At 47.3% G+C, this 25,398-nt stretch overlaps 1 protein-coding gene across 4 annotated transcripts in view; it reads left to right on the forward strand.

Moving 5' to 3' along the window:
* WDR7 (WD repeat domain 7) overlaps positions 1-15,603 on the forward strand; it is a 150,710-nt gene extending 135,107 nt beyond the window's left edge. For all 4 annotated transcript variants that reach the window (XM_037374370.1, XM_037374369.1, XM_037374367.1 and 1 more), the window contains 3 exons: positions 11,167-11,271; positions 13,727-13,931; positions 14,082-15,603. In XM_037374370.1, the coding sequence (XP_037230267.1) occupies positions 11,167-11,271; positions 13,727-13,930 (309 nt within the window). In that variant the 3' untranslated portion in view covers position 13,931; positions 14,082-15,603. The remainder of the gene's footprint in view (positions 1-11,166; positions 11,272-13,726; positions 13,932-14,081) is intronic.
* The last annotated feature ends 9,795 nt before the right edge of the window (positions 15,604-25,398 follow it).

Here is a 25,398-nt window from a genome sequence, read left to right on the forward strand (position 1 = left end):
ATTCTGTTCCCAGTACGAGATGACCATAGAGAAGGCGTTAGGCTACCCTGTGTGATGCGTGCCCATTTTCCCTATAGGCTGCGGTAGCTTTACCCCGAGCTGATTTTTGTAAATATACCAAATAATACAGTTGAGGGATTTTATTCATTTTTACTGTAACAAGAAATGATTGTAGCCAATTGACAGCAGATCCCAGCTATGTTAGGGATGCAGTAACGAAATAGTCACTTTTTTCCAAGTTTCTCAAAAGTTCTTTTAAAACCAGTGTTTAATTATGCACAGTTGGTTGGCTGGTGGTAATTTAACAGTATATTTTATGAGAGTAAACTGTCCTTATATGCTTCTACATGGAAGGCTGGTGGGGATTTAATCAAGGTGCATATTTACAGAACGCTAACTTCTCTGCATTAACTTTTCCCTGGCATATTGTTGATCTGCACCAAATCTGCCTCTGTGCTTTGCAGTTAAATCTATTTTGCACATATAAATATATGCATTAAGCTACAAGTAACAAATGCAAACTGAAAGTCCTCACTTAGAGCGTAGCGAGTGCACCATAAATTCATACCATAACTCCATGCCAACTTCCCAGCCTCAGGAGGCTAAGTAATGAGGCCTCTGGAGTCACTAAATTTGCTTTTTAGGTCATGCTGATTAGGAATGCTGGTTTGCTAAAAGACAGATTTTTTAAAATTTATTTATATATTTTTCTGTACTACTTTTCTAGTTGATTTGGAGACTGGTGGTTTAAAGGAACTTGCCTATTCCACCTTTGCAGGCATGCTGCGTTTGCAGAAATGGGAACATCTTGTTAGAAGTGGGAAGGCAGGGACAGACGCCAAGCGAGGACTGTGAGTGCAAGAGCAGAAGTCAGGACTGCTCTTGAATAATCAAAGTTAGTAAAAACTAAATTAAAAACTCATTCAGCTACAGCTTCCTACTTAACTCTTACGCCTCGGCTGTCAGCTTCCAAAGTGGAGAGCTGACAGTGTAATCCATTCCAGTAAGGTTTTTTTCCTTTTTGAAGTGGTACAATTTGGTATACAAAAGTCAAATAGACTGGAAAAAAGACATAAAACTTCCTGACCAGCCTCAGAGGCCACAAGCCCCCTGCTGAGTTACAGATTTCTTTACAGCACTGAGTTAGTAGCATCCCCAGGAGCAGTGACAGAAAAGCACGTATACAGATTTTATACTGAGATCTGCAAAGAAAATTGAGTTTCCATGTATCTACAATTATTTCTAATTTAGCTGTTGCTTCCTATTCAGACACTATTTCCTACACAAAAGGTGGCCTCAATGCTGCTTTTTCCCTTCTATAAAAAGCTTTTTTTCTTCAGATGCTGCTAAAGCAGTTGTCTGGAGCTGTCCAGGGAAGCACCTAGCTGGGAAGGGGAGTAAGGATTTATGTTTTTTTACATTGCTTTTACAACTTATTGTTAAAGAGAGAAATCCTAGATTACCCCAGACAGATCTGGCAGTGTTTAGCCAGATAAACAGCTGTCAGTCACCTCAGTGTAAGAGCTGTCATCCTTTTTCCTAAGGGACTGTCACTCCCTTTAAAGAAAAGCTGAAAAAAGAGTGTATGCAAATACCTTTTAAAAACAAATTTTAAGTCTAACTTACAGTTCGTAACTTGCAAAATCACATTTAATTTATATTTCATATTTCAAGTAGAAATAGAGCACTAATATGCATTAAATGGTGATGGTCAAATCTGGGTTTCCTCCTTTAGGGTTGCCCATGGCCAAGCAGCACATATTTAAACACCACTTTCTCTCTCTGTAGATGTACAGAACTATTTTAAATCATGTTGGTAACACTTCTTTTTTTTACTGGCCTGTGTCTCCAATCAAGACATGACCTTTGTGAATGCATTTTTGCTTTCGGGGGTTTGTTCTCTGTTAGGGAAAGACATGGCCCTGAACTCAGGCTTTGTGCCCAGCTGCTTTCTGCTTTGCTTCTCGCATCCGTAAGTGTGAGACCTGTAGTGTCGGAGCACGGGGAAGGGCTGGAATCCCAATGGAGGAGGGAGGTGAGACCTGCTGGATCCAAAGGAGAACTGCTGCCGGGGCTGCCTTTCTCTGGAGGCATCGGGGCACCTGCTTGATTCAGCCCCCACGTTGCTGCAAGCAGCTGCAAAATGGCTTTTTGGCTGTGGATAGAGAGTAAGACTATCTGCAGTGAAACTAAAGCTTTTAAGGTACATTTTGGAAGGAATTGAAACAATTAACACCAAGTAAGGAAAATCTGTATCCCTAACATATTAAATAACTTAGAAAAACTTGTGAACACATCATCTCTTATACTTTGTCAGTTATCGAGTAATGATTGCTAATTTGTTTTGATATTTTATAGCTGTACAACGGATATAATGCTCCAGGTATTATTACTATTACTGTGAACTAATTTTCCTAAAATTTAGAGGAGTTGTGTGATTTAAGTGGCCTTGACACTATTCACAGGGTTTCTGAACACCCAGATGCACTTTGAACGCAAGGCCCAGAGCACTTCACCCTTCTCTCCACCCGTCCCAACTGTTGTTTAGTGATGTTTTAATTGCAGAATATTGCAGAACGTGCTGATGTCTGTGATCTGCATAATATAAAAAAGATATGCTTGTTTAATGGGAGAAAAGTGAAACTCTTGTTAGGTGGAGGACTGGTTTGTGGTAAGCTGGGATGTAATGACAAGGAGGACTAGCCATTACTGCGCGTTCTGGTGGTGCTACCTAGCACTGCTTGCAGTGACGAGAGGGTGCCACGGTGTCCTAGTGGAGATCACTGGATGTGTGTATTTGCACATGTGGGTCTAGCCAGTGTTCTCAGTTAGGTAAGGTGGGTCTCAAAAGAAGCACAAATTATTTTTTTAAAAGGGTCAAAAACCTGCTGCATTTTTCAAATGCAATGACATTGCATCACCAAGTGTAAACCATCATATGCAAATTACTCATAAGAAAGGCTTAGGCTTGTAAGAAAATGTTCTCCACAAATTGTAAAATTGAGGACTGCAGTTTCCAAGTTGCTGCTTGTTTTGATAATTTTGATGCTGATGCTGGTGACCTTTGGAAGAGGATGCGGGTGGTAACTCTGGAAAAAACAAGCAGCATCAGGGAGTTCTGCAGCAGGTGACAGTTTGCCCAGGAACTGCTAAAGATCTGGAAACATGGCTGGTGCTGATTAGAAGAAAATGAGAGTGAGGAGCAGTGAGAATCAGAAGGCTGGCTTCAAAAATGTCAGCAGAGTTGCTTTCTGAGAGTCCGCAGGGCAGAAGACACTTTTAGAAGGATAATTAAGTCCCCAAACCCCACCGACCTGGCGGGAAGCACTGATCTCATTAGCTTTTCCTATTCCGTTGGAGTTGCTGAACGCTTTTCTTTAAAGTCTCGAGTCACTTGGGAATTACAGATTTGTGTTTTGCAAGTGCATTGAAGGCTCTGAATTCAAAGGTTAAAAATACTGCGGCGCTCTAAATAGGACTGTGACATTGTTCGAACTAGTGTTCTTTAAAACTTGGGCAAGTAGAGCTGGAGCTGAAAGGGAAGAGCTGCACTTGAACACAACTGTTTGAGGATGGGAGCTTCTGGCTGTGCCAGACACCTCTTAGCTCTCAGGGTTTCATCTGTACTGAGACAGCACGGGCGGCACTTCAGCCAGAGGGCACCTTGGCGAAATGCACTTTGACTGGGAAGAGTGGGAAGCGTACGGGAGTGTTGTGCTTGGCTGCAGAGCCCATGACAGTTACTGGAATAGGCAAGGGGGAAAAATGGGATTGCAGTGACCACATCTAGCGCGTTGCCAGAGAAGTTTGAGAGGTTGGAGTGCTTCGTGCTCCAGCCACCACACACTGATGACCGGCTCTCAAATAGAAGTCAGCAGATGTAGGCAGGTGAAAAGCAGATTTTTGATCGGTTGAACTTCTTAATAAACAGTATTCATAGTAAGTAATTACATAGGAAGAGGGGGGGGCTCCATGCATTCCTGTCTCCCCTTAACTCACTTAACAATTCTTAAGTCTAATTAAAATTTTTAATAGCTTTTTCTTTCAATAGAGACTGATCTTTGATGAAAATGATGTGGTTCTGACAAACAGTATCTGTAAGAGCGCACTTTCTGTCTTTTGTCACTGGCTGGTGCTCTGAGCCATACAGGGTTGTCTAGGTGACTATTTATTTCTTTACCTAAGTTTCTTATGTTTAAAAAACAACTGTTCTATGAATTTGGTTGTTTCAGACCGTGCTATAAATTTGGTCATTTCAGCACAGGTATCAGAATTAAGGGTTTGCTAAGAAAATAACATTGCCTATCCTGTCTGCTCCTGAAATCTGTTTTAGTAATACTTATTTTTACTCTGACTTTTTTAAATGGCAAATCACACCTGAATCAGGTAGCCAGGATGTGCTGTTCCGCCTGTTCGTGTCTGGGGGTTGTGTTCTCCCATGGCTGTAACGGCTTGACTGGGTTTTGCGCGGAGCACTTGCAAGTGCAGAGCCCTGGTGCTTGTCCAGATTGAACTCTTATCTATGCTTTGGGGTTTTTTTACACAAACCACTTGCAATTATTGTTATTATATCCCTTTTAATAGTGATTTAAATATTTTATATCTCACACAAATACTATTTAAAATATTAATTAATAATTAATAATAGAAAGAATATTAAACGCTTTCTTCCATTTTCATTGGTAAGGATAGGCTAACTGTACTCAGAATAATTTAACATATGAATTTTCCTAGAAATTAAAGCAAAAAGCTTAGCCTACAAGCTGTTGAAACCTCTTTTAAAACAGTAATTGTCAAGGAGATACAAATTTTAATAACAATACCAAGTTGTCTAACATGGTACTTACACAGATATTCTGAGGTTATATTACGGTATTATGAACCTTTAAATAAAGTACAGGAGCATTGGTTTCAGAGGAAAAATCACTGCTGCTATCATGGACTGTGCTTTGTATGTTCAGGGGCAATTAATTACCGCAGGGGGGTTGGAGCTGACAAGTGCATGCCTGAAGTGGGAGCTGGGTTTTGGGAAGGCGGGTGGCTTTTTGGAGGTGCAAGCCCAGGCTGTGATTGCAGCCATGGTTCTAGGGAAGAGGGGCCGGTGCTGGGCTCCTTGTGCGGCGCGGGGCTGGAGCCCTGCCATTTGGGGTGGGTTTACACTGTCCCGTAGCACCCAGGCGGCTGCACCTGTCATCTCATTTTTTTCTGGCTTAAGTTCAGTCAACAAAGAGCTGCCTCTTGTGGTTGTCATTTGCCCAGGAAGTAAAAGCAATTGTAATGAGGCACTCGCAGCAGGAGGAGCTCCTAAGAAATGAGAGGCATGTATGACAGACAGCCCCCTGCTGGTCCGGCGAGAAATGGGGTTATACATGGCCTGCCAAGGCACTTCGGGCTCTCGTTGAACGCTGCCTCCCAGATGGTGCGCAGCACATCTGAATATGGAGTAATTGTAATGGCTGATGCAAAATTGTATTACTGTAAGGTTAAAAATCAAGTTATATATTTTATTAAGTTAAAAAATGTCATACATGCGCTTTGACTTTATTGAGAAGCCACTTGAAGGACAGGAAGAAAATTAGTTTAAAGATGCAAATATACTCTTTTTCTCAGTACAGTCCTGAAATGTTACTGCAATTGTTAGTACTGCTGGAACTACCATAGAAATTGAATTAGTAAAGATACTTGAAACTGTCTTAAGTTAATAGTATTTTAGATATTTCCACCAAATTGCTTAAAAAGTAGAGATTTTATTTTTTTTAAGTGTTCATAAAAACTTTGTGACAGACTATCTTGTAAGAATTTACTTTTGGTATGAAAAATGAGGCAATGTTTTAGATACTTCTTCAGGTGAAGCCATTTAGCTCTGTAGAAGAACGCTGTTTTACAAAACCCAAAGCTGGGGGCCCTGCCCCTGCCTGCCCTGTGGCCGTGGCAGTGTGGGGGCCGGCGCGGTGGCCGGGGCAGCCAGCCTTGGCAAGGACAGCACACGACTGGAGGGAAAGACTTTGCTTGCTGGCTTATTCAGTGAGGACAGCTGTAAATAAGTTCCATTTCATCTTTTTTAAACACAAAGATTAGTATATATTCAACACTTTTAAGCATAGGACTTTCAAGTTTCATTTTATTCAGAATCCATTATACTTATATAAGAGAATTAAAACATAACAAAAAGTTACAGAAACCCTGCACTTGTATTGGGGGCACATGAGTAGATTGTCTGCTGTGTTTAAATACTGACTTTCTACGCACCTCTGTGGGGAGGGTTCATGCTGGCTGCCACGCTCACCGTAGTGCCCTGCACCGGCCATCTCGTCGGCTGCAGGTGCCAGGCACCTCCCGGCCGCAGGTTAATAGAAGGGAGGCAAAGCTATACCAGCTACCACTGGAACACACCATCAGGAACGTGAGAGTAAGTGGGGACTTCCTACCATCTGTTGAAATCCCTGGTACCCCCTCCATTGTAGGCACCGATCTTAAGTCCATATATTCTGAAATAAGGAAATCAGTCACATGAAAGTATGATGTGAAGAACATAGAGCAAAAGAAGACAGATGTGCGGGAGCCCGGGAAGGAGTGCTGCTGCAAACAAAGATAAGATTCACAATCTCTGAAGAAAAAAAGAAGGGTCTTGGGCATAGTACATCGCAGCCTGGCGAAGGTGCTGTTCATCTCCTGGGGACTGAAGTGAGAGCAGCCGAGCAGGCACTGCAGGGGCTTGTGTTTACCTTTGAAGTGGTTGTCCTAATTATTTATTTTTATATATTCACCTCATAGGTCTGCCACTTTTATTGTTATCTCAAAGGACAGTATTTATTCCTTTGCACAGTTTGGGCTCTGTGTATGTTCTGCAGGTTTTGCACTCTACGTTAGCATTAAAACCCATCTTCTAATTTTTTAATTATAAAAAAAAAGAAAATTTGTGTTTTGTGTTTCTGTGATGTGTAATCCCTTGGTGCCACTGCCAGGGGACCTCAGAGAGGTATATGCATGTCAGTGAAGCACTACTAACCTGCTCTTCTTTTGTGGCTCATTTCTGGTTATATTATTTGTAATACGATTCAAAAAAAAAAAAAAAAAAAAAAAACGACAAACCACCTCTAGAAATGACTGATCTGTCAGACCTAGCTGTATTTATTAAGACCTGTTCTAAACTTGCATTATTTCTTTGTAGTTGGGAGGGGGAAGCAGAGGGAGAGGTGCATTTTTACAGTAGGTGCCGTCAACCCCAATGATTTTCAGCTTAACATTTCAGTTGTTAAGTATCTGTTGTTAGACTTTGCCTTTAGCATAGTGAGTTCTATGTTTATGATTTATTGACCTTCTCATATCATGTTGCATTTATGCCTAAGAACACTTCTAGGTGGTTGCTGTGGCAGATCACCCCGGCTCGGTTGCTGAAGTTGCCCATGAAGCCATTGCCAGTGACTCCTCACTGATCCATGAAAGAGTTACAGAATTGCCTCCACCTTAATTTTCACATAACTGTTCCTTGCCCAGAGATTATTTGTGTCCTGTGCAGAAGTTGGAGCTCTTATTTTCCTACTGCTCCAAGCTAAAAGCAGGCACATCATTTTAGGGGTATTGCTCAGCTGTGGCAAACCTCCACTTTTGTGTGTCTTTCACACGACGGGCACCGGAAGGGCAGTGCTTCTGGGGGTGATACATTAGGCGTGAGGTTTCCTCAGTAAGTGAATTTTTTGTTTCCCTTTGGTCAAGGTACCCCTAGAGACTGGGGAGATTAATATCAAATAATAAAGGTGATAAAATATTAGTGTCTCTCTCTAGGAGTACTTAAGTTACTTTATCAATTTAAAGTATGCATTTCAGTATATATGAAATAAAACCGCTGCAGGGTACAGTGTTTGTTTTTTATGTCACCTTTAATAGAATATTGCAGTTCAATGCAGAGTTTACCAAATATTGGACTTGGTATTTAGGTTGCCATAGCTTCAGTATATCATGCATTACAGGACGGCAATGGCAGGTGCAGAAGTCAGATAGTCTCCCAGGAGCATCATCCCATTAAAAAACAATTGCTTGGGCAGAGGGAGGCTGCAGACAGCTGCACTGTATCCCACCGCCTCTGCCATTCAGAATTAAGACCATTCCCAAACCAGTATCACACAGATTTTTGCATACTTTTCATTGTGGGCTAATATATCTGCTCTGGAGCAGAAAAACTGTGGATAGTAACTTGAAAGCAATCCAAAAGACAGCATGTTTGGCATGCGTTCTCTGCTGAGGCATTAGTGCTGTAATCCATTAATGCAGTGTTCAGCACCGCAGCAAAACAGTGCCAGCCAGGGGAGTCTGAGCACCAAATGTATGGGTGCAAGCAGAATATTTTGAATGAGCAGCAATAATTTGGTTCGGTTACGCCTTGGAAACACTCGATGGGCATTGCAAAGCATACTTTAGACAGCACAAAAAAATTTGGCTTGAAAGGATTAGCATCAATTAGAGAACTACTTCCTTTAAGTAACAAAGCAGATAAATTCCCTTAAGGATTGTACTTATTGGAACACATTTTCAGTAGTAAAAAGAGCAACAAGTGCGATAGTACTATTGATTTTCTACCTTTGTATTACCAAAACATATTTTATTGACAAGTATTGCTTGTTTGTTAAGTGCTGAAGAGTTTGATGGGCCTAAACATTGGATTATCTAATTAATTGCCCTTTCAAACTTTCATCTTAGGCTGCGGTGATTACATTAAAGAGAAGTTTGAGGTTCTGTTGGAATTCACTCACCTTTTATGTGATAAACAAGAAACAATATATTAATGGGTTCTTAATATACAAGGCTAACTTCAGATGCAATGTACTGTTCTGATTAGGTCTTCATCTCTGAATGTCCCGGTGGTGTGTACAGGAGCACTACTTTTATTTTCACAGCCTAATTTTGTTCCATGAATATTACAAAGTCTTTTTTCACACAGTTAAGCCCTGCCAGTTTAGAGTTGGCCCAGAGCCTCTTGATGCAGAAAGAGCTGCTGTTGTGTATTTTCAAAGAAATATTTTGTGTGCTTCTGATACTACTGTTTTCACAATGTGAATCCAATAGAAAATAGTATTTTTGAGAAGGAATTCATGTGTCAGCCTGAATTGAAATACAGATTGTGGCTGTTTAACCCTTTGTTGGTTGGCCCTACCCTCGGTGCTCATGTTTCCTTGGCTGCATTTCTTTTTCTTCTCTTGCCCCGCTTGCCGTCAAGCCCCCCAGCACTTGCCAGTGCTCACTGGATCCCCGGGAAGCCGAGCTTCCTCGGCTGGTGGGAGACCAGACCTTGGTGCTCACTGAGAGCCACAAGAGGGCTTTCAGGTTTGCGCCCCTGGGGTATAAGATGCAAGGGTAGGTGGGCTGCCTGGGTTTGCCTATTTTGAGATCTCCAAAGCATCAGAGGACACAAGACAAATAAGTCTCAGTCTTGCCTAAAGCGTCCACTCATTCTGCACCTGCTAAATAGTAATCTCAGATAATGAGTAATTAAAATCTTAAGTGACGCTGAGCGTGGAATAAGTGTGTGGTTTTTCAGGGTGTTTCTGACATACATGTTTACGTAGTTGGATATTTTAAAAAACCCACATCTGTACCACCGGTGAGACCATAGCTGTAAGCATGGCGTGTGAGCAGATGGCTCTGCTAGGTGCTGGCTCAGCCAGGCTGGGGTGCTGATGCCTGCAGGGACCCCGGTGCTGGGGTGGTGCTGCATGGGAGGGTGCTCTAGGGGAGGACTGGTAGTGGGGTGTGTAACATTAAATACTGTCAGAGATCCAGGAGTCTAGGACTTGGCCTTGGAGAATTTAATATGTGCCTGAGAAATGTGTGGTGCGTGCCTAGGCACCTGCGCCACGCTGCCGAAGCGTGTGTTTCGAGTAATAGTTCAAGTGCTAATCTGCGACAATAGCAAGTACCTTCTTGTTGTGTTGTTTCTGAAAAAGGAATCCTTTTTGCTTCATCTACAGCATAAGGCTTGAACTTTTAATTATATATATTGTGACAGCAATCACAAGGGTTTTAATTGCACGCTTCTGGTTGAATCAAAATGTTTGTGTTCTTTGTTGGAGTAGAGAGGGCTCTGTCAGTGGAATGGTTGCCTCTGCACACCGAGGCGCGGCCGTAAGGATGAGCCCATACAGCTGCGGGTGGATGTGATTCCCAGGCCGTCACCTGCCTCTGGCGGGGCGGGGGGGGGGGGCGGGGTGTGCTTTTACAAAAGTGCAATTATGCTCCTGTGCCATTGGAATGAAGTTTGTAGTCTTCCCATCACCGTTCCTGTGTGCAGAGTGGGCTGTGGCCATCCTGAAGAAGGAACAGTGGTGTGAGTGTGGGAGCCCGAAGCCCCGTGTGCCCAGCCGTGGGGCGGCGGGTGCTGGGTGTGGGGGTCCAGCTGTGCCTGCTGCCCAGCTCAGCACCTGGCCTTCCAGCGGCCTCCAGTGAGCCAGCGGAGAGAGCTGGGTGCTCTGGTGGGGTGATGTTCCTGTAAAGACTGTTTGTAAAGGCAGGGGAGTTGTGCCTCTTACTGTTCCCTGCCTGCTGCCGAGCCAGCTGGGTAGACATCCAACGTACAGCTTCCTTCAGGGAGTGTAAGTATCTCATTTTTAAAAAATTCCCATTAAAGACACATATTACCTTTTTTTTTTAATTCTGTTTTATTGGCTAGACAGCAATTAGAACACTTAAATTGTTGTGTTATTTAATACTGAGCAGCACGTGCTGAAGTCCCACCTGAGAAGACATTCCAGTGGTGTGCTTTCATGTTTTGGGTTGTCTGGAGGCGTTGAAGTGCCCTGAGGAAAGGGCATCGGGCACAGGTCCCCAGGGTGGCAGGTCTGCAGTTACGTTCCGTGCCGCCCCGAGTCCTCCCCGACGGGGAGCCAGCCGCTGCACAAGAGCCTGGGTTTGCTGCTCAGGGGCATTTGGGACTGACACAATGATGGTCAGAAAACGAGTGCTAGAATAACAGAAGATGCAGGTGAAAATGAAGAGGCATTTCCACATAGCATTTAATTTTTGCTGACAGTAGTGGTCTCCCTTGTTTTTCCAAGAAGGGTTTCTAGAAGTCCATGTATGCTTGCATTTGTGTTTAGTTAAAAGTGTGTTCAGCAGCATCATGGTGACAGGTGGTGAATCTTCTATGTTGCTGTTCTCTCCTGCTCTTGCTAGACTATCCATGGCCATAAAGGACCGATAACTGCAGTGGCTTTTGCTCCTGACGGCCGGTACCTCGCTACATACTCCAATTCTGACAGCCACCTCTCCTTCTGGCAGGTAAGGATACGCTCCCATCCTTCCGTCTGCAGGCACATCCTTAATGAACTCCCGTGTGGGATTTTCTTCTAACACCGTTCAGCGATTGTGTAAGATCTAAGGAAATGCTGGCAACAGGAGAGTCCCAGAAGTTAGGGCAGAAGCTAAAACCTCAAAGCAGTTTTGTCATTCACCAGCCCGATGCGCCGTGGGTCCCTCGCGCCGAAGGGAGCACACTGCTCTGCCGTCAGGGGTGGCTGGTGGGCTGAGGCTCGGTGCCCCCGGCCCCTCTCCGCTGTGTAGCTCTTCCCTCCCCACCCCTTCAGACCTGTGAAGGCAGCTTTGAGCAGCAGCATCCCTGTAAGACCGGATTTTTCTTGCTGGCATTTCTGTTTCAGCATCTCGTGCAGCTGTCCCTGGATGAGGGATGGGTACACATCGGTACATCGCTTCTGGGTAATCAGAGAACATTCTCAAATGATAAACCTTCATATCTGATGTTTAAAGTTGGGGTATGATACTGTTGTAATAGTTCAATTTCACACCCTAAAATGTCCACGGGATGAAATGTAGAGGCCGCAGGTGACCCGAGCTCGTTCTACACAGGCCAGGGCAGCGGCTGTGCAAAACTCTGAGGCCAAAGCCCCTGCACCCAGCTCCACTCTGTACCCGTGGGTGGTGGCAGCATGGGGACCCTGCGCTGGGCTCGGCTGCACCACGTGGAGAAATCCAGACTTTCCCTAACCATGCTGAAAGCTGAGACGGAAAGAATAGAGAAAGGGTCTGGAACGTGAGGAGAAACTGAGAGTCAGACCACCACTTTGTGAAGTGTCTAGAGGTTCATTTTCTTTAACCTAAGCAACCTTTTTCTTTGTAATCTCACATCGGTAGGAATACGTTTTGTCACTTGTAGGCTGATGCCTATGTTCCCCAAGCAGGTTTGGTTTGTGGGTTTTTTTTTTTACCTTCAAAAGGCTTTAGACTTAGAAAATACATTATTTGGAAGCAGCTGACTTGATCAAGCGATGTGTGCTATCAAAATCATTGAGTCTTACGGTAACGAGACTGTAAAACAGAGCTTGGTATGCCCATAAGTGCCAGTTACACTTTTTAATTAACTTCCACAATTTTCTGTGTCGTTCAGTAGTTCTACAGGTGCCGTAAAAAATTCCTGAATTATTACCCATCACTATATCGTGTGCTTTCTGAGACAGTAAATGAGAGCAGCAAGAATCTTCATCCATCAGTTATGTTTATTCAATTTAAGTGCTCAGGGAAAATCTAGAAAGCAATCAAGCCAGATCTTTTAGAATTGGCAGGGGAAAAGAGTCAGGCACGAGTTTTAAATTGTGATCTGCCACACTCTTCCAGGTGTATAAATGTTCATGTTGAAGCGTTTTTTACATAAGGAGTTAAACATACCTACACATTTAGTTTTAAAATGTGACCTCGTGCACTAGTGATTTTTCCCTTCTGTGTTCTGTTTGGCACTATTATTAATGCAGGAAAATCAGTAACATTAGTCATCTTAAAAGGGTTATTACTCAAGATGATTTAAATTGTGAAAATGTCAGTGGTGCTTGCCTGCTCCCTGCTAGAGATGCCATGATTTACACTCTCTGACACCGCTCTGCTGCCGAGAAGAGCCAGGAAAAAGTAATGGCTTGTACTTTGTACTGATCAGAATTCAGGACGTGGCATCAGCAATAACGCGCCTTAAATGTCCCAGGATTTGCCAAGGTTCCATGGGGCATGTCTCGGGGATGGAAATCCTAGGGTTGCGATACATACGAGTAGGAAGGGGGTTAAGAGTAAAGCAGTGTTCCAGAAAGCATATGTAGGATTTTGTGTATCTCAGTGGGTTAGATTAGAGAATGTCATTTTTATAAACACGGAGCTAGACAGAACGCATCAGTGAGAACTGGCCTGCTTTCCAAGGGTGTAACTCAACAGATCTCTCCTGAACGGCTGCTTCGTCTACCAGACAATTAAAAACCCTCTTGCTGTTGGGTTTTTCCTGTTTGTACCTACCACCACGACTGCACTTTATGCGGTGTATCATCAGTGCTAGTGGTTTTTATGATTCTGATAGATAATATTCCAGCACAAAGATGTTCTTTCTGATTTTGTGGGTTTTCCTTAAATTCCGATTGTGTGTGCTTATGCTTAGTGCACCTTTCTGAGGTCCCGAAGGGAGCGCGGGATGGTGCCCGCTGAGCCTATCAGGTCCCTCACGCACAGCTGTGTGTCGTGGTCCTTCACCACCCAGACCACCCGGCACACTCCTGGACGCTCCACTGCCCTGCCAGCAAACACTGCCACTAAGGAAGTTTTAATTAAGCCTGGTTTGAGCCAGCACTGGTCCTGGGTATCGTGGGGATGCTGAAGTCTGGTAGGAGGTCTGGGTGCAAGTTGTGTGTGGTGACCCTCCCCAAAAGCGGCAGGCAGGGTGGGTCACCTGTGGGTGTCTTTGCAGATGAACACCTCTCTCCTGGGGAGCATCGGCATGCTGAACTCAGCGCCTCAGCTCCGCTGCATCAAAACCTACCAGGTGCCCCCAGTACAGCCAGCCTCGCCGGGCTCCCACAACGCCCTCAGGCTGGCACGGCTCATCTGGACCTCCAACCGCAATGTCATCCTCATGGCTCACGATGGCAAGGAGCATCGCTTTATGGTCTAGGGTAAATCCCCCATGCTAGAAAGCTGTTCCTCATCATTCCCCCTCTCCCTTGTCTCTGGGCTCCTCACAAGGGGTGTCCTCAGCGGTGCCGGCGGACCGCGGTGGGCTCAGCCAGGCGGCTGCACTGACACCAGCTGGTTTTTCCTTGCAGCCGGGAGGAGGAAGGTGCCAGGAAGGTGCTCCCAGTGTGGCGCAGCAGAAGCAGTGACACTGTGATGGCACTCCTCGGCCAGACCCGCAGCAGCAGGAATCACACCAGGCTTTGCAGCTGGGCTGAGCCCGGCCCCTTCCTTGCTAGATGTTGAGTTCACGCAGCAGCCCTCATTAAACACATTTTTCCTTTGGAGACTCTTGCAGAATCTCAGTGTTTACCAAAAGGCTTGTGTTTACGTGTACTTTCTCCTAGTGACCACTGAATGATGGCAGGTGATGCATCCTAGAGCTAGGCACATGTGTTTCTTGGTGCGGGGCTCATTGCCGCAGGGTGGGGAGGGATTGATTTTCGGGGCGGGGGGATGGCCTGTGTTCTGATCTGAAGGGGATGTTTCCTCATACAGAGTCTTGGTTTTTAAGAGAATTGGGAAGTGCTGCTGTGCCCAGTCACTGTTTGCTGTAGTCTGGAAGAAAGAATAGTCCACATGTAAATAAAAAAGAAGAAGAATCTCTTTAAGATGGAATAGCAAACTTGAAAAAAGGAGTATTTATATATAATGGTGTTTTTTGCTACCAATGCAGGTATTTATTTTGGAAAAAAAAAAAAAGACAAAAAAAAAAAAAAAAGAAAAAAAGCTTTTTCTTCCTAAAGCCACTCCTGTTTGTGCCAGGACGTGCGTGGCAGCGAGAGCGTGCACCCACGCTGTGCCACCCACACTTGTGTCGCAGCCACAGCCCTGCGGTGCCTTCACTGGGGGCCCAGGGGGAAGGACACAGGCCTTGGGGGGAGGCGGCACAAATGGCACTGGGGGGGAGCAATTCTGGCTGGAAAAATGATGAAAAGTGTGTAGAAGGTAAGTTATTTGAATGGATATATTGAAACACTTCCTTCAGTAGGAATATTCCTGTGGTAACATTAGCAGTGACTGTGTTTTCCTCTTCTTACATATCTAATTTTGTGAAATATTTAATGGTGTGGAAGTATGTTGGTTTATGCTCACAGTAAAGAAAAAATCTATAAAATACTATTTTATTTAAACATATTGATGTATATGTTTGTATAGCTTTTCCTTTGTCATTTTAGTCTGGAAAGCTCACAGAACTAAGAAGGCTGTCTTTACATAATGAAGTAAAAATGGTACTTATAGAATCTTCCCTTCCCCAAAATGGAATAAATGAATTTTAAAAATGGCTTCTAAATATAAAAAGCATTTATTTTATTTTATTTTTTAGGTGGTCTGTGTAGTACAGTGTACATGAAATTGAGATTTACAGTCCTGATGCTACATATCTGTTTGCTGTTTAAAAATAATTAAAAAAAATTAAAACCCAAGAAATTAAGACCATTAGGAATGTTTAACACAAACTGCTGTAAAGTTTTAATCTTTTCTCTGGTGGGAATGTAGTGTATAGTGGAGAACTCTGTAGTAGAATATCAGGGTCTTTTCTAAGTGAACTAATGCAATGTGCATGTACATTGTGTTTATACAGATATATATGTAACCTTGGAGATTAAAAAATAACAAAAAACACACAAAACAAAAAGAGGAGAGCGAGCAGAGACTTTCCATCCGTAGAATGAAATGCTGTAATTTTCAGTATAGGCTTATGAGGAGAGCGCTGTGTACCCGGTAGGCGTTCTCCCCCTGGTACCCCAGGATCCTGTCCGGTGGGTTGCGGCAGTCTCGCCTATGTATGTGTGTTTACTTTCAGAACAAAATGCGGGCCCAGTAGGAGTGTGGACCGTGTCCCTGCAGTGATTTCCTTTGTGGTATAGTGCACAAACATCTTGAATTATATATGCGTTAAAATGTTTGTTTCAAGCTAGAGGTGTAATGGATTTTCTCAAATGCAGAAGCGAGCCGGTAAATTTCCTCACAGTCCTGAGTGAGCTCACATAGCAAGAGCCAAGGCACTGGCAGCGAGGGGTCGGTGTGCTGAGGAGTCACACACCCCGGGCACACCAGCGCTGGTGGCGGGGCCGGCCTGGTCATGGGGCTGGCAAGGGGCCGGCAGCGATGCCTTCCCACCGCCCCAGCAAGTGCGCTTGGGCTACCTCCGCAGCCCAGTCCTGAACTGCCCAGCCTCGCACGCTCAGCACCGCAGTGAAGTGTGTATTGTCGTTCCAGTGTAAGCTTTTAGTGCTTTATTGATTTGTTAGCACTGTATTTGGACTTGTCCTTGTAAATGTAGAGATGTATGTGGCTTCATTGGCAGTTTACAAGCAAAAGATGACATGATGAGACACCTGTATGAAAATGTTGTGATGATTGAAGTCACCATGTACAGTGAATGGTTCAAGTGTCTGCCTCTCCAGCAGCTTCTCGACGAATCCACTCCCCATCCTCTGTATGTATTAAACTCCCCCGTGTAAATATGCTTGTGAAATAAAACTGAATTGTATTGAAGAGTGTTGGTTTCATGGCATCTGCCTGATGGTATGTAAGTAATTCCCTGCTGCTGATTTACTGGCCAGTAATGTGAGGTCTCGCCGATGTTTAAGAAACCTCTTCCTTTGCACTGGAGAATCAGCAGAGAGCAAGCAGGGGGAGTCACCATCAGAGGGGTGGGGGTCCTGGTAAAGGGACTGCAGCCTCTGTTACAACTGACGAAGGTAGGAAGGAGGGTGCTGGGAACGATGTTCTCTTAAGTCCCAAAACAACGTGTCCAGGCAAACAAGGGAATAGAAATCCTCCAGAAGTTCCCCACCACTGCCGTGTGCCAGACAATGCTCTTTCCTTGTCCTATGGTTTGCATTCCCCCAAACAAAATAATTGAAATAAATTAAACACTGAGATTCTTCTGAGCTGGTGTGCTGGATAACCACGGGTATTTGGTGTAACACTGCGTTTGGGTTGGAAGCTGCAATACATGTTATTTTTTTAAATGGCAGATGGGTTTGCCTGCAGAGTGCCATGGGGTGAGCCGGGGTGGCCAGAGCCGGGTCACGCGTGACCTAATTGCTCTTCAGAATGAAAAACCCACGAAGGAATTATGCAAAGCACCAGTCTGGGGAATGCACGAATGCGTTAAGGCGTCAGTGGCTGCGGTATTTCCTTATAGGTAAGGCAGCGGCTGGGTGGATGATGCGGCCTGCATGGTGCAGGAGGCACAGCCGGCAGCGCCGGGCGAACTCTCACCTCTCCCCTCCTCAACTGACAGGCAGAGCTCAGCCTTGAAAAATCAATACTTGGGAGCCAGGAGGGAAATATTTCCAACCCCTAACTAGAGAATGTATTTTGACAAGGCCAAGATAATCCAGGCTGCACAGGATAACAGAAAAGAAGACTCATTTTTAAAGCTTGAGACTTCAAGGTGTTTTTGTGCAATGGTTTAGAGAGAGCATCAATGTACAAATACCAAAGGTCAAAAAGAAAATCCAGAAGAATTTCAAAAATTAGGCACGCTGGTTTTGCTGTTTACTTCACAAAATATAAACTGTTTGATCTGTGGAGAGAGATGGCCGAATGCAGGGAGTTCAGTGTTCGCTGCCGTCTCCTCATTGAATAGAAATGAAAATACACTCAAGCCTAGACTACACCTGAAGCAATTTACTTACACGAAGTATCTGCCTGTTTCCTGCTATATGTCTGCGTTCAAGGACACTGATTGGCTTTGGTTTGGCATGATTGCATTTTGATGCAAAAAGATCGATATTTCTTTCATTTATGCAGCATCATTTTTGATAATTAGCTCTCTGGCTGCATCCTGGGGTACTACGCAGAGTGGCCAGCAGCACTGTGGCCTCTCCTCCTCCTGCCTGAGCAAGTCTCCGTTGGCACTGAGCACTGGCAGTTTCTGCCGGCATGCTGGGCCTGAGGGAGCCACATGCCACCCACGCTGCCACCGGCGATTCTGCCATGCACAGTGCTGCCAGCACCTCCACATTGCGTGGGGCAAAGCCAGCGGCTGGGTGGCCCCCAGCCAGGGTCATAGCCCACCCCTTCCCAGCCGCAGCTCTGGCAAGGGGGGGATGGAGGGGGTCATCCTCCCGTGTGTGACACCGTGCTGGCTGCCAGCATCTGTCCACATCCTGGCGCTGGACATGAAACCACACCTTTGGCCAAGAGGCAATAAAAAATCACACTGAGGAATTCAGCATGCTGAACGCAATGCGGAGTAGTGTGAGCAATTAGGATGTCACGCTGGATTCATTTAGCACTGATCCAAGCAAGGAAACCACCCTGAAACGTTGTGTAAAGCTGAGCAACATCGGGCATAACCTTGGGAGCAGGAGGGAGGGCACAATGCTCACACCACAGCTGGGAGCACCAAGGACTGGCCGGGATGCCCATGGCAAGGTAAGGAGGGGCAGGGCAGCCACGTTCCGCGTTGGAGCGGGAGCAGCAGTGGCACCAGGGCCTGGAGGGGACATGGCTAGTGACAGAGCGGCTGTACTGGCGTTTGGGTGCTGGGCGGCACACGGGGGACAGATGGACAGACAGCTCCTGGCACAGAGGAGCAGAGGGAGAGGAAGGGGCAGATGAGATCAAATGGGAAGGTGCTCCTTTCTCCGGCTTGAAAGGGCATGCATTAAGGCTGAGGGAAGCGAGCCAACCTGAGGGAAGGTGATTGAGATACGGAGTGATGGACTTGTACATTATTAATTACATATGCATGATTGTCTCCGAACTGTCACACAATATTCTGCCTAAATTGGTGCAATGGAGATTGTCTGTCCACTAATTAGCGTTATTTGGAGTAAGATACTGGAAATGAAGGTCGCTTGAGGTTTATAGAAAAAAAACCTCTAGAGAAATTATACCAGGCACTTCCAATTTGCTGTTTTCAGTGGCATAAAGCAGGAGGGAGGGCCCCCCTGGTCTCCCGCGTCACAGCTCCTCGCCCAGGGGCTGGTGGGGACATTGCAGGTGACAATGTGGCTCCGCAGGCATCCTGCTTGTACCCCCTGTCTGGAGGAGCCCAGTCCCGCCGGCTGCACTCCGACTGCGGCAGCAGCCAGGTCGCATTCAAAGCGCGAGTGCCTGTTCAGTTGATGTCCTCCTCAAAACATGTCAATCATGACTAAACCAAAGCCATTTGGAAATGCAGACCACCGAGGTCAGTGTAAACTCCATCAAATGTATTGATCAGAGATTTTCTCTGAAGAGCAGGATGGTAGAATTGTCCATGGCACATGTCTTGCCGACCATCAGCATTCCTTGCAGCTGACTCAGGGCCCTGTCTGCCCGTAGCTCGCTCCCTCTGGCCCGGTGCTAAGGGTTGGGCACGAGCTCACCGGCTGCCTGGGGCATCCCCACACTGTCGCGCAGAGCCGAGCCCCCTAGGGTGCAGCCAGAGCTGGGGTGTCAGCATGGCTGGTGGTCTGTGGATCCCTGGGATAGGCTCACCTTGGGACCCCCTGACCGCCCAGCAGGGGTCTGCTTAGAGCAGGCCTGGGGGTGAGGGGTCCTGTCCCACCCGGAGGGACACGCTGCAAGGCACTGGGGCTGTTCCTGCTGCCCGCCCCTCACGTGCTGAGCGTGCCCCTTCAGCATGGGCAGGGCAAGGCTAGCATGCAGGATAGAAACCCTCCGGGCATCACCTCTGTTGGATTTCAAATAGTAATTTTTGTAGCCAAGTTACTTTTTCAAATTGATGAGTTGTATCCAAGGAAAGCAGCATACGTGGAAGGCCCTTAACTTGCTCAGCACTGTCTTTGCCTATTTCAAAGCCGACAGACCAGTAGCACAAATTGGAGAGGACCTGAAGGTGTTTTGTCCTCTGGGTGCCGCAGGAGCTTCCACGAGCAACCAGCATGCAGAACCCAACATTAAAGCTCTTCTCTGAGCTCCACACTGCGAGCTCCAGAAGCCACATGAGTTTCCTTCTCCCTTTAGAAAAGTGACCTCCAGCGGGTGGCAGCCCCTGCACCTCTCTGTTCCCAGCTCCCCGAAAGCTCGAGTGGCAGCTCTGCTCCCTCCCACTCCCCCCTGCACAGGGGCGGCAAGCGGGGCCACACGGGAGCTCAAGGGCACCAGGGCACATGTGGCCAGCCGAGATGGGCTGCTGCAGGGCTGCAGTCCCCAGATGCATTTCCGAGTTTTGCAAAATTGTTAGGATCCTTTGTGGGATTTGTGGGACATTGGCTCCGCGAGACACTTGAGTAACTCAACTCATAAGCTAAACCTTGCAGATGGTGCTTTGTGCAGTCAAGGTCTTTGGGCGCGCGTGGAAGGAGCATGTACCTAACAGCATCTATGACACTGACTCATACCAGGGTCTCGGGCACAGCGTGTGGCGAGGGAGCTCAGAAGGTCCCAGCGCCAGGCAGGGACGTCACTCAGCATGCTTCCAGGGGGCTGGGGAGAAAGGAGCACAGGGGGTTTCTCCTGTGCTCCCACCGAGCTGTCGGGGCTGGGCCCGGCTTTAGCAAACACCAAAACTTTACCAGCAATAATGTTTTTGTCTGAACGAAAAATATCAGTAAAAATATGCGTCAGAGCCTCCAGTGTGATAAATAGAGACCTGATGGCAATAGTTGCCTGGAGTACTCTTTGAACAGGAGAGCTCATGGGGAACTTCCCTTTATCTCTGATGTCTGAAAATTAAAAATTAATCCTGTATAAAAAATTAAAAGGTGAAACTTTCTGCTGCAGCAGCATAGCTTTTTGAATGTTGATTTTGTTTTTAAAATGAAGGCTGAATGATATCTATGGGAAGATCATTGTTGGTTGTTACATTTAGAATATATGACTTTAATTGATTTTTTTTCTTTTAAATTGGAAACCTATTTGCAAAGGACTGAAATAGCTTAAAATGGGTTGTGGGGGTGGGGGTGCGTGTGTAGGTATTTATTTACTGAAGTAACTGACTTTAAACAGACATTTGTTCACTCCTGTAGAGCTACTGCCAATTTAGAATACAGTACAAGAAAACTGATGTTTTTATCATAAAAACAGTGGTGGAATCCGCACACCTTGCAAGTTTAAATTTGATTAATTAGGAAAAAGAACCCGAAACCAAATCCACCTTTCTGACCTCAAGGTATGCCTCCTGCCCCTCACTGTCCAGGCACATGTCCTGGCTCACCGCACTGGCAGCATCACCGCTCGGTGCCACCCTCCTGTGACCAGCCTCGTGGGACAGCCAAGGGGTGCCGGTGCCTCGGTGGCGCTGGCCACCAGGGAAGGCTGCGGCTCTTGTCGCCCCGCTGAGGCTGAGCCTTCCCCTGTGGGCACACAAACGTTGCGGGCAAGGCTGAGGGAATTCCAGCAGGAGGATTTCTCTTACAGGTTCATGCAGAGCCGAGGAGGGAGAAGCTGGCTGCAGTACGGCTTTTACCACCCTTCACGTTCTGGTCTTGCCTATTGCAAGTTAATTTAAAAAGACCCATCTCTTCATCTTCTGCATGGGCTGCAGCTTCAGCGGTGCCAGCAGCCAGGCTGGCCAGAAGGCTCCCGGCTCGGCTCTCTGCCTGGCACCGCTTACCAGCCCCCATCTGCAGACACAGCTGGTAAGAAGACTTTCAAGTGACAGAGCTCTCGGCATGTGGCAGTAGATCAGCCAGGCTGTGACTGCCGGAATACCCAAGGTCCCCTTCAAGGACCCATCAGGGCCTGACGCAATGTTATGGCATTTACACCTTCAGTATCTCAAAGATTTCTGGCTTTATTTTTTCTGTTACTCTCTAACAGACGACGTTCTTACGCCATGGTTTAGGTACGTGCTACCTGCGTTTCTCAGCTGAGACCTGGTGGCAATGCGAGGAATATGGCAACTGTGCGCAGGTACCCGGGGCCACAGAGGAACAGAGCCTTTGAGGGAGCATCCCACCCTGTCTGAAACGTGATGGGGGCTTTGTCCAAGAGCACAGCCACTGCCCCCACCATCGGACTGCCGATGCCACACTGCCCGAGGCGAAGAGATGACCAGAAGTCTCCCCGTATCTGGGGTTGCTGCCACTGCCGCTGCTGGCCGAGTTTGTGGAGGTGCATTTGATGGTTAATGAGTATTAAGGATAACGTTTTGCAGTGCTTGCTGCACCTGACTGCTTTTAGACTATATGTTACCAAATATTGTGTCACCTTATTAAATAGTGACACTGTAAAACCCAGCTGAGGCTCTGGGTCCAACCCCAGCCCTCATCCCCTTCCACTGAAGGCACTGGGGTGAGACCATTTATAAATTTATCCCAGATTCTAGTGGGAATGCTGCTTCTTTCATTCAGGTCTCATTAAAAAATTCTTCTCTAGCAGCCTGCAAGGACTGGGAGTAACAGCGAGCACTTGGGTCCAGTTTCATGGTCACCTCGGCCCAAGAATGCACCTGAGCAGCCACCCCATGATGTGTCATGCTGATTCTGAGTCACCTGGTGGCTGACAGGGTGGAGGCTCTGGGGGTGACATTTGGAGATGGGACCGTCAGTGCTGCTGCACCAGCTGCTTTGCAGTCAGCTGGCCACCCGGCCGTGTGGGTGGCTGGGCAAGAGGCTGTTTCCTACCTTTCTGAAAGATAATGTTGACCCATTTTTAATTGCCTTGTTACTCCAGGAGGATCTCAAAGGTGGCTTTTATGATATTTCAAGACAGAGGCTGTATGGTAATGAATTGCAATGAAATGCAAAAAGGTACAGAGCCAAACAGGAGCCTGCTCAGCAGTGCACAGCACTGCTGCAGAGTGACAAAAAATACTTATTTCTGCTTTAAGGACAGAGAAGGTATTAAGGCAAGCTGCATATTCTCACCGTGTTTGCAGTTTAGCCAGAAAGTGGATTAAAATCCATTTTAGAGCAGTCACATATTTATTGAGGAAACAAATGCAACCGTGGTTCTGCCAGCTTGCCCGACTGCCCAGCTCAAGGAGAAGGCAGGTGAGGGGAGGACGGGGAGCAGCATGAACCCTGGGAGCCAAAGACTCTGTGAGAGGGAACCAAACCATCACAGAATGACCACAACCCATGGGCAGCTGAGCTGGAGCCTTTGGAGTGAGCACCAGATGCTCCAGGGTCAAACCCAAACCCCACCACAGTCTGCCGGCCACGCAGAGCCATTTCTCTGGGCTCGCCGAGGTGTGTTTTCAAACCCGGGTGAGCAAACTGCTAGGCCTCCTGTTCGCTCTGCCAAAGAACTCCGGCCAGGCAAAGTAATTTCAGGAAGTCATTGTTTTTCTGGAAAACACTGTTCCCTGCAGCCAGGTTATTGAGATGGTCAATGTGACACTGGTGAAGAGCACTCACCAGTGACACCAAAGGCAGAGGCAAGAGCAGGACCGCCGGCACGGGGTGCTTGTGCCGGGCAGGTACGGGACTGGGAGCAGGTGTGATGCTCTGGGTTGGGGTGGGCACTGGGCAACAGGAGCCCTCAGCCTCCCCTGAATTTGGAGGGGATGCTTGGACTGCAGCGTGCCATGTAACAACGTGGGAATGGAGCTGATGGGCATTCACACATTTCATGTGGCTGGAACATTTTCAGGAGACAGAGGTTCCCCCTCAAGGAAAACCTTACCTAGTGCTTGCTCAAAAATACAAGGCATCATTGTCCCTCGCCAGGGGACATGGGGGTCTGAGCCCAGGTGTCACATTCAGGTGAGCCTCTGGCCAGCATCTGGTTTCAGAAGGGCAGTGAAGGGCAAGGAGGTGGCTATGGGGGACCTCAAGCCCCCGCACAGGCTCCCCTGGCAGGCAGTGCTGTCTCCATCCCTGGAGATGCGCCAGACCCAACTGGCCATGGCCTTGAGCAACCGGCTGTCCCTTTCACAGAGTTGACACTGGGTGGCCCTGGTGCTGGGTTTTGGGGCAGCTGGCCCTCAGGAAAGAGTGTCTGACAGTGCCTGGGGAGCTGGGATGGGCAAGGTAAAGGTAGGCTACAGAAGGACATGAGGCAGCTTCTGGATGAAGACGTGCTTTGTTCCGCGGGTGATCATTCGAGGTGGTGACTCAAGAGGAGCCATCGCTGACACGAAAGCAGTGTGTAAACGTTAGGCAGCGCAGCCACAGGAGAGGGCAGGTGAGGGCTCCATGGCTGGGTAGCAGGAGGGCAGGAGCTGCCACAGGAGCCCAGGCAGTGGCTGTCATGGAGGGGTCAAGCTGCAGATTGGATCTCAAGTTGACGGTCACCTCTGACCTCCCCCAGGTCCTCCACCGCTGGTCATCCATCTTGCAGCCACTTTCCAGCAGCCCCTTCTCCGTTCCTGCAGCTTGCAAGCATTCACCATCGATCTCATTGATTAAAATCTGCATCTGCCCCGCAGTGAAGGAAACAATCAGCATACCCAGGGACTGCAGGCTGGGGTTTTCTTTCCCCTCCTGGGGTGTTTGTCAAGAACAGATCCATTTTCTGCCCAGAGGCTGCATCTGAAGAAAATTTGTTTGGGGGTGTGAACGGTATGGTACATTGGGGGGTCTCAGTCACTCGAGGGGCTGAGAAGAGGCAGAGCGCCAGCGTTGCCCCTCTTCCAGAGGTTGTTCAGCAGCCCCAGGGAGCAAGGGACTACCCAAGGGGTGCAGGGGGGTCTTACACCCTGAAACCATCACTCTTAACCCTTCCCAGTGCATGCCAATGTTTAGCCATGCGTGTGTCCAAGGTTTCACCCTGCTCTGCCCGGGCAAAGGCGGTGGTGGGAAGCCCATCCCCGTGCCCATCCAGCCTCATGGCTGCAGGTAGCCCCAGAAACACTGGTTAAACACAGACCAGGGACCCAGCCAAGCCCAAGCAGCTGGCTGGGATGGGAAGGCTCGCTCCTGGGATGGGGGGTGATTTGGAATGAGGCAGGGAGCAGAGCTGGGGGAGCAGCATCTGCCTTACATCGCGAATGCCCATCTGCTTAACTTCAGGGACCTGGAAAACAAAGCTGGATGTGCGGCGGCAGTTGGAGGGGATGCATGAGCCCGTGAGAGGCCTCTGGGCTGGTGCTGGAAAGGGGCCTGGGGGCGGAGGGCGAGAGGTGCATGGTGGAGGGGATGGGGCAGAGGGGGCAACATCGGGGGCGACAGTGGGGGAAGGTGGTGAGGTGGGGGTACACCCCCCCCATGTGCTGCAGCACAGTGGTTATCAGTGTCCTCCACCTTTTCCATCCAAACAGCCTTCCTTCTTCTGGCTGTTTTCTCCCCATCCTCTGGAGGAGCAGCGATGGTGACGTGGTCCCAGCCTGACTCACAGGCGTGTCAGCAGCAGGCAGGGAGGGTCAGCAGGCAGGAGCCATCTGCCTGCGTGCTGTCACATGCGTGAGCGTGTGTGAGGCTGGAACAGCATTCTTTAATCACAGTTATTTTAAAGAATGAAGTGGACCAGAGCAGAGATTAAAAGCTAACCTAACACAAAACCAATCAAAGTTATCAGCAAACCATTAAATTGCTTCCAGAAATAAAACTCCAC

Source organism: Falco rusticolus, chromosome Z (assembly GCF_015220075.1).
Source record: "Falco rusticolus isolate bFalRus1 chromosome Z, bFalRus1.pri, whole genome shotgun sequence".
Classification (NCBI taxonomy): domain Eukaryota; kingdom Metazoa; phylum Chordata; class Aves; order Falconiformes; family Falconidae; genus Falco; species Falco rusticolus.